At 40.0% G+C, this 10,000-nt stretch overlaps 1 protein-coding gene across 1 annotated transcript in view; it reads right to left on the bottom strand.

Annotated features, from left to right (window-relative positions):
• Positions 1–8,594: 8,594 nt before the first annotated feature.
• LOC137975019 (replication protein A 70 kDa DNA-binding subunit-like) overlaps positions 8,595–10,000 on the bottom strand; it is a 42,522-nt gene continuing 41,116 nt past the window's right edge. The window contains exon 24 of the mRNA XM_068822052.1: positions 8,595–9,008. Within this exon, the coding sequence (XP_068678153.1) occupies positions 8,904–9,008 (105 nt within the window). The 3' untranslated portion in view covers positions 8,595–8,903. The remainder of the gene's footprint in view (positions 9,009–10,000) is intronic.

The raw sequence follows: 10,000 nt of genomic DNA, 5'->3' as shown, positions 1-10,000 counted from the left end.
ACGTAATAAATCACGAAAACAACCACAAAGCAAGGCTTTTTACTGGGTTGCCATATGGCAATCCAGTCGAAAAACGAGTAGCATTTTTCCTTTTTTCCCCCTTTTTTTTTCCTGTATCGGAAAAGTAGTGCAATATGGTCTTTCCGTCACTCCCCTGCAAAGTACTGTCTTTGTGCCGCTTTCCGCAGCGGCCTCTCTTGTTTCAAATTTTTATTAATGCATACTCCTGGGTTCAAACCATTTACAAGAATACTAAATAAGTCTGTTGTCACTTTGGTTCCAAGATACGTGAACTCCGCTACCTCTTCAACTCCGCCATGGCCAGTCCGAAGCCCGGATGAGAAAGGAGGAGGGTTGGGCGTGGGGCTAGCAACCCCACCCCGTAAAACAGTTGACGTGACAGAAACCAATACCAATCATATTGCGAGAAAGTTATAGACAACGCTTGCCCTTTCTTTGTGTTATGATTTTTCTCACGCTCTGAATTAAAAACTTTCTTTAGCGTTGAATATTGTGGTAAAAAACACACAAATGTACAAATATGATCGTACCAAGATAGGAAACAATCAAGAACTAATCCTAGATATTTGATATTATGAGACTGCTCGAGATATATACTGATCTGCTAATTTGAGAGGAGGATATACAATTGACTCTTTGAGGTGGTTGGAAAACCAAGTATTTTGTCTTGCTTAGATTTAGGGTTAACTTATTTGAGCACAACCAATCATAAATTGCTGGCAATTCAGAATTTATTTGATGAAACAGTATATCTACATCCTTACCAGTCACAGTTAAGGATGTACCATCGGCAAATAATCTTACATTGCATTAAAGGCCTACCTTCAACCGACAGCCGTTTCAACCTTTTGTTTTTGTTATGGAAATTCGCAATGCTTATCGTAGCGATCTGACAGGATGAATTTCAGCTTTGACGGGATTTTCATATTGGAAATTTTGTCCACGGCACGCCGTGCCTGTCGGTTGAAGGTGGGCCTTAACAAGATCATTTATGTAAATAAGAAAAAGAAGCGGACCCAAAATCGATCCTTGAGGTAGGCCTGAGTTTATTAAAAGAAGATCTGATTCAACACCATTAGTAAACACCTGTTGCTTTCTTTCCCTTAAATAGGACAGAAACCACTGAAATGCATTGCCTATACCATATAGATCAAGTTTTGATAACAAAATAGAGTGATTGACCGTATCAAATGCTTTACTGCATAACATTCTTCATCAAGGGCTTTACTTAAGTTCATCTATTAAATCTACTAAGCAGTCAACGGAAGACTTTGCAGATCTAAAGCCACATTGGTTAGAAACTAAAATATTTTCAGTAGCAAAATAAAAAGCAAATTGATTACGAAAATGCACCTCTCCAATATTTTACTTATTATTGCCGAAAGTACTGATAATGGTCGGTAATTATTGCAAGCGGATCGAGAGCCTTGCTTTAAAATCGATATAACTTTAGCAATCTTTAAGCTGTCTGGAAACATTCCAAATTTAATAGACAGATTTACGATATGAGTCAGTGGCCTAAATATTTCAAACGAACCAGATGATAATAATAAGTGGTGAACCTTAACACGGCCAAAAGATTTCTTCTTCTGATTGTAGTGATGTCAAATCTCCATTGAAAAAGGTACTTCAAAGAACCATCCATGTAACCTTTTTGTGGGACTCTTAGCTAAAAAGCTTTCTTAGCAAACATTGTCTTTCTGCAGCCCTGTGATCAGAATCGACCATTTCCTTTGCGACTTCAAGCGTTTTCTCGATTCTGAATTAGCCTTTTTTGGATGTGCTCATATTCAATAAAAGCAATTTTAGTTACATTTATTTACGGTGGGAACCGGAAATGAAGGCAAGAGATGTAATACATACATAAATACATACATACATAACTTTATTTATACTCGAATATTTTGCCCACTTTCTATATTTCAGTCCTGAACAAAATGCATCATCTCGAGGCTCTGGGGAATAAATATAAGGATTTGTATCAGTTTATTCCCCAGAGCCTCGAGATGATGTCTTTTGTTAAGGACTGAATTTTAATATATTTAAAGTGGGCTATTGGAGCTTGTTAGGCTCCTAGCATGCACAGTTATGTCGAGTGTATATATGGGTTATTGACCAAGCGTAAGGTCAAGATGGCTGGATATTGGCGAAGTTCTTTTTTTTGCGTGTTTATTCGTCTCGGTCCATAAACACGCAAAAAACACAATTTGGCCAATATCCAGCCATCTTGATCAAACAAGCTTCGTCAATAAAGCATTTGTTATATGGGATAAAACACCAAAAGATGATCTTTGATCTTGCGAGACCAAGCGATAAATCCCGAGCGGGCAGAAAAGCTCCGTTTTGCTTGCTCGGGTAGCCAATCACAGCGCGGGATTTGGTTCATTTTGCCCACTCACGGAGCTAGTCTTATAATAAAAAGTATTCCCGCGTTCATCGCTGTTCTATTGCGCTTGATCGATGAAATCGATTTCAAAGGAGGCTTAGGTTGCTAGCTCTTAGAGCAGACGAAGATCATTTGAGAGGCCTTTTTTCGGTGAAATCATTCTGAGAACGCAGTAATTAGAAGAAGAGACAAGCCAATCACTTCTCCCAAAAACTTGACCTTTACTTTCAGATCACGCGCGTACAAAATTCCTTAACACACGAAGCGCAAATTTCAATCACAAAAGTCAGATAAATTAAAAGCATTATATCACTTCAGTAACAAAGCAGTTTTCCGTATCTTTACATGCTTGTGACGTTTCAAATTTCTCACAGCGTCAACAGACTTCAATCGTTTTCATAAATCAATCTTAGATTCAATAAAAGAAAAAAGAAATTAAGATACAAATATGAACAAGCAAAAAGAGAAGATGGAAAGAAAATAATTGAATTACATTGGTGGCTAGGAGGTCTAAAAGAAACTACTAAGCTTATATAAATTAGTGACGGGGGTAGTTTCTAAAGAAACTGTGGTGCTGCGTCTGTGGGGAAGTAGTATACAAAAATTTGGTTTTATCAACAGAGTTGATAATGTAAATTGGCCACCGTACAGAGATTCTAAAAGCTGACGTTTCGAGCGTTAGCCCTTCGTCAGAGTGAATCGATTCGCTCTGACGAAGGGCTAACGCTCGAAACGTCAGCTTTTAGAATCTCTGTACGGTGGCCAATTTACATTATCAACTCCGTTGATAAAACCAAATTTTTATATAAACTAGACCCTCCGTGAGGATACACTGGGTTGCCTGTGGTACGTATTTGTGTTTGTAGCCGATATAACGCGCGCTCTGATTGGCTAATTATGACTGAATTGTAGGGCATTATTCTCCCGTAATGCCCACGGGCCGATTACGGGCTTGCAAAAACAAAGCAAAAGGTAATTAAAAAACCATATAATAAACTGAATGAAGGGGTAGTTTCTAAAGAAACTGTGGTGCTGCGTCGGTGGGGAAGTAGTATACAAAAATTTGGTTTATCAACGGAGTTGATAATGTAAATTGACCACCGTACAGAGATTCTAAAATATAATAAACTACTTACTAACCGAGCTAGCTCAAGCCGTACTGAGGAATATTGGCCCTGTCACGACCTCGGGCCAATATTCCCCAGTACGGCTTGAGCTAGCTCGGTTAGTAAGAAGTTATTAAGGGGTCACCCAGAAGTCATACCTCACAGGTCCTCACACATTCGCACGACGAAACAGATCCTTTTCTGAGGTTAAAAACCTGGCTACCGGTCTATTTACTCTTTTTCCTACTTTCCCAACCGCGAGAAAACCGCGGTAAATCAGCCATCGCAAAAAAATGTTTTTTTTCTCAAAAAATATTTAAAGTTAGGGGGAAAAAATACATCATTTTAAAGCTAAGTAAATAAACTTTCCAACAGCATATAACGTATTTACAGACAACTGAAACATTTTATAAAAGCGAAAGTTGAACGAAAAAATTTAAGAAAAATAACAGTAAAATATGTTTTCCAGGCAAAATTTGGTCATTTTAGCCTTGATTACGAATTTTTGGATGCAAAACTAAAATTTTCTCCAATTTATCTGCTTTCTTGGACATCAATTCGACCGAAAACTGATGAGGCACAAATATTTTTAGATTTTTAGGAATAATCGGATTAGCGATCAATGCGTAATGTGATAATGCGATAAAAGTGTCAAATTTGCGACCCATTGCTAACGGCAACGGAAGCGATCGCATTACGAATAATTAACCTCTGTTTGCCAAAAACCACCCAAATAACCGATTTTTCGACGGAAAATTCGTCCCAGAGGATAAAACTATTCACTGGACATGTAATAAAGGTAAATATGTTCGAGCGAAAGCGAAAACAAGCGAATATTTTGAGGGAAAACACAATTATGTGAGATCAAAGGAACATTTGGTGAAGACACGCAATTGTATCGCTATGAAAATAATCTTAACTTTTCAGCGATTTTAACGCTTGAAATTCCATCCAATCCACCTGGTCTAGTCTTTGAATTCACTATTATCGCTGCCCTACGAATCTTCAGTGTTCTACACAACAGCACACTTGGTAAAAGACGGCTCGACGGGCGACAGATTGTTGTCGAAGTCCATTACTCGTCGCTTTTAAGATTCCACCGCCAGTCTTGTTCAGTATTCATTTGCCTTGCCATTACTGAGCTTCATAAGGGTATATTTTTTTCAAAGATCCACTAAAACGCCATTCGCGTTACATGACTTTCGACGCCATTGCCGGTTAAGTTTAATCGTTCTACTGTGTCCACCAGAGAAATCTACGCATTTCCCACTACCCTCTCGATCCTAAGAAAATACGCGCAGAAGGCTCTATGCACAAAGACACCACTTAGCAGGGGAGTCCCCAGTAATTAGGCCTCTCAAGTTAAACATCAAGCTATTTTAGTTACATTTGAGGTGGAAACCGGAAATAAAGGAAAGAGGTGCAATATTCTCGCGTTCAAAGGAGGCTTAGGTTTCTACAATCCTCGTCGCATAAGTTGGGACACAACTGATGTCCTCTGTTCTCCCAATGTTGGGTTTGCAAGGTGGCTCCTCGAAATCAGTGAATTCAACAATGGGGACGAAGGATTGCACCTAAAAGTCAGAATATTAGTGCTGTACATGGTGTCCCAACTTAATTTGGCGAGGATTGTAGCTCTCAGAGCAGACGAAAATCACTTATGGGATCCTTTTTTCTACGAATTCAGCCTGAGAACGCAGTAATTCGAAGAAGGGATGTGGAGTGTGTATGTTGGGATGTCCCTTTGTGAGCTTTTCCCATTACCTTTCGGGCGAAAATAAAAAGAAGCATGCATTTTGTATGTCCGACTAGCCTGCGATTAGGCTCTCTCTCTGCGGTGGAAGAGAACTCAAGGTTCTGCAGTGGACTTTTTTTAAACTTTGCCGAAAGTTTCATCTGTACTGCAGAATCAGAGCCACCATAACATAATCACAGAATTAAGGTGGCTCTGAATCCGCTGCACAAAATCTTTTTTAACTTTGCAGGAAGTTTCATCTTGCCCTTCTGATTATTTTTCAGAAATAAAAAATGGGGATCACCAAGTTCGTTTTTGAGATATAAGAAACTAAAGACAAAATAAAGGGTGTTTTAAAAGGGCTTCCCCGTTGCCACGGTGACATATTACGTCACAATAATGACTGCATCTTGTTCAGCTATAATCCCTGTTGCATTTGGTACCACGATACCATGACCACGACCCTAATAAATGATACAGCGTTGTAGTGCCGATCCTTCTAATACGAGCATTACTTGCAAGCGTTGAAACTGGTTCGAGCCATCAGCAAATCAGAATTGATTCAACCCTAACCGTCCATTTATGATTGCTACCGCCAGTCCAAGAGTACGTTTTCGAGTTTTGTGAGTTTTAAACAGTTGACAAAGACTAAAATGATATAGATTTGCTTGGGGGTTTGACATTGTCGATTTTAAGACTTACATAGTTTACCATTCTCGTGACTTTAACAATCACCTGAGTGCCCAGAATAGTGTTAACCCCCGGTTACACGTTGTGACATTGTTAGAACACGTCCCAACATTGTTTAAAGACGCATCTAACAACTTCTTTCGCTTCGGGGTTCTGGCTTCAACATTTTCCACCTCCGCTTGGATTGCCCATGGTTCTCGGATTGGATATCACGTGCTTTTCAGAACCCATCGCCTCTCCATTCGGTTCTTGATCAATTTATTTTTACCTTTGTCATTTAATTTTCCAATGCTTCGTAGGATGGGCTCCAAATTCGTTTGAGACGAGCCTCGGTTCCAACCCAGATTTTCTGCCATTTTTCACTACGGCTTTTTTTTTGTACAGATTTTTATCTCTGGCCTCCGTTAAGTCGCAGTTCCCTTGTTTTTTAGCGACAGCTCAGATTTTTCAGTGCGGCCCAGTGGTTAGAACGCTTGCCCTAAGATCAGGAGTTCCGCGGTTCAAGACCCGTTCTAATCACTCCTTTAATTTGTTCCTGGTAGTCCCTGGTTTAACTTCCCGGCCGCACTTGCTTTGCCTTCGGCCAGTTGGCATTCTTCACAGTTGTGGATGTTGTGTTTCAATGGCCCAGAAAAGCCCCTTTGGGGAGTGGTCAATTGAGTATGTATTGTACCTAAACATTCCTACGAAATGATAATTCGCCATCGTGACAGAAAACAAAAACAGAAGATGAAGGGCTCCCTATTGGGAGTAGTCAATTAAGTATTGTATTGTAACTTGATACCATGGTCCTCAGATGAGGAACGTGACGATTCCCAGCTAACCGCTTTGAGTCTGTAGTAATCATATTGATTTAAGGGATCCCTAGGACTTTTTGGTCCGTTGTCGTAATTTACATTTTTCAATCCCCAGCGTAATTGCTGTAAGTCTTGTGGGACTTTCCCTCTATAAACTCACACGGTGATGGCAACGATCAAAGACAAGGATCATTCTGCTCACCATCCATCCAGGCAAAATATACATGAAATGGATGGCTAAATTCTAAAAAAGGACGACTGACGACTGGGTGCTTATTGGATCGAGTGGTGATTCACCAAACACATACTGACGTCCAAAAACAGACAGTATACGTCACTGTTCAAGTTACAACATAATTATTGTGTTCGACATCAGGACGACGAAATTTCTAATCCCGGGTATCCTGTGCACAGGATGATTTCCCTTCATCTTCATCTATAAGAACTAAGGTCACCCTTGGTGACAGAGCATTTCAGGTCGCTGCACCTAAGGGACCCTTCATTTTTTATAAGAAAGGGGGGGCTGGTGGGATTTGGGGGGGGGGGCCACTAAAAAAAAAATTGGCTTGAAAGGGGGGGCTAGCCGAAAAAAAATGAAGGAAAAGGGGGGGTTGGACGAAAAAATTAGATTAAAAATAGGATAAGAGATTTTACAAATTCTTGCGAATGAATACTCTCAGAACTGGAACAGCCGAAGTGGGAGGCAGGAATGAATCAGGTCAACTAAACAGCAGTGATGAAAGCAGTGAGGGAGAGGAAACTAATGATGACTACAAGAGTGATGCCCCTGACTCTGAAGACCACTCAAATGATGTCGTTCTTGCTTTTATCGCCTCAGATGAGGAATACGCAGACGAGCGGCCAGCTACAACACGCTCAGGACGAGCTGTAACAAGAAGAGCATAAATTGACTTTTCATTCTTTTGAGTGATTTGTTAAAAGCAGCTTTCAGGTTTCTTTCAATAAAGTATGTGAAATGTAACAAAACGAAATTTTAATGCTGCAGTAACTTTTAACACCATATGTATTTTTTATTCAAGGGGGGGGGGGGGCCTTCCAAAAGATTACTCTGATGAGGGGGGAGGGGGGCAGGAGAAAAAAATCGGAAATTAGGGGGGGGGGGGGGTCATACAATTTTCAAATTACACTCCTCCAAATTCCACCAGCCCCCCCTACCCCATAAAAAATGAACGGTCCCTAAGCTATGGAACTCTCTGCCGTCTGAGCTACGTCTGATCAATAATATTGACATTTTTAAGCGCCATCTGAAAACGTATCTCTTTAAAGTAGCTTTTGATTAATTTCTATTTGGTATTTTTAGATATTGATTTTCTTTGTCCTTTAATAAGTAATTTAATTGTAATTTTAGGATATTTTTAAATTCATTGTAATGCGCATTTGATCATTTCCCTATGGTTTTATGCGCAATAGAAGTATTAAATTAAATTAAATTAAATCTGCTTTTTCAGCGCCAGCTTGAATTACGTCATACGTGCATTGATACGTCGTATGCGCAAATGACGATCGCGCACACCATGACACCATGATTGTTTCTTTGCCTACCCTTCTCCTTTGCTTCCAATCTCGACCCCAGAGCTCTTCTCTTGACTGAGGGAGAGAAGAGCTCTGGGGAACCCTGAAACAAAGTATCTTCTCATTGGTTTTCGTGAAGAACAATCAAAAGTGTCTCTAATTAGTGTCTCTAATTCAATTTGCCAATTTTTGGCTATAAGAACCCCACGGCGCATGTTCTGTGACAGAGTTTCCCAGAGCCTTGGGTCGATCCGAGGCTCTGGTGACGAGAATGCTTTGCTTCCAAAGAGACTATCGAACGCTCTTCAATAATACGAGATTACTACTTGTCTAGTACTATAGTAGTTTTATTTTAACAGAAGAGTAAACTAAAAAGGCAAACAAGAACAACAACAATCGGCAAATGTCTCCATCATCCACAATCTCCAGTGACAAAACAGAAGGCAAACCGTGGGCAGTAATCGCCACACTTCCAACATCCCACAAAAACTTACTTCTGGGTACTTAAAGTTAAACGAAATGTTTAAAAAATGTACAGGATACAACTAACAAGTTTGAGATATCAAATTTTACAAATGAAAACGGTTACACAAAATCCCGAGGAAACAAAAGACGATTGATCTATTGGCAGTCAGCTAAAGAGCCTGGAGTTTCTTAATCTCCTCCATAAGTCTTCTACACTCCTTTTGGAAATCTAATGGGGTTGCACCCACGCATGAACACTTGAGGCGAGTTTCATCCTGCAAAAAAAAAAAAAAAAAAAAAAAAAAAAAAAAAAAAGGAAGTGTTTAGAAGTGTCACGACAAAAAACTACCCCAATAATCTCCTTAACTTACGGTTAAGGTATACCTTCACACTTTAACTACATTTTCCAAAAAAAACATACTCCAAAATGTTAAACAAAACGCGAGTTATTAACGAAAACATATTTTCGATGGATCTTTCTCATTCAGCAAAGGCGGAAAAGCCAAGTAGGAGCTGTCAACGCTAAGGAATTTGGTCACGTCTTCCTCGGGAAATTAACCGTGGCCTTGAATTTCAAGTTGCGTTGTTTGTCACAACATCGTCGAATTTTTTCACACACCGTCCTAGGTTTACCCGCTGGGAGTGACTTTTTCCTGGGAAAGGATAAACGAGAAAAGAGTCCATGAATAAAACCTACAAAGAAGCATGTAAACAGAATTTGCGGTTCGTCCCAAGGGCCTCTGCAGGACAAATCTTGCGTTGCCACCGGCTGTTGTTATCTGCGGTTGCGTGTTGCCATGTGGTGGATCAGAAGGCGCGAAATGTTTGTTACACTTTGGCAGCGAAAAAACCTAGTTCGTTTTTACGGAAGCGTATCCTCTTTAAGCCAATTGCTAGAGTATTCAACGGATTGAAATTTGGCCCGAGGACTCCCCAAGATATCAACCTAAAATACCGTGTGAGGGACTTGCGTTTTTTAAAATTGAACTCCCGTAATGGCCTTCGTCGTAAACTTTATCGGTAAATTTTTGATAGGCACATTTGACACAAAATTTTCTATCAAAAAAGCCTCACACGATTTTGACCACAAACGCCTTGTGAATGACATGATAAAAGTAGTGATGTTTGTATTAATACAAGGTCACCGGAAGCTGCGCAGCCATTCATAGGCTACATCACTGGGCCATCGACTGTAAAATGGCCTATTTTCGCAAAGGAAATCCCCAAAGGTCCATCGGAAACTTCAAAAACAACCCAACGAAAACGG

This window comes from Montipora foliosa, chromosome 11 (genome assembly GCF_036669935.1).
Source record: "Montipora foliosa isolate CH-2021 chromosome 11, ASM3666993v2, whole genome shotgun sequence".
Lineage (NCBI taxonomy): Eukaryota > Metazoa > Cnidaria > Anthozoa > Scleractinia > Acroporidae > Montipora > Montipora foliosa.
Note: the sequence above shows the minus strand (reverse complement) of the source record. Positions and strands in the feature narration are given on the sequence as shown.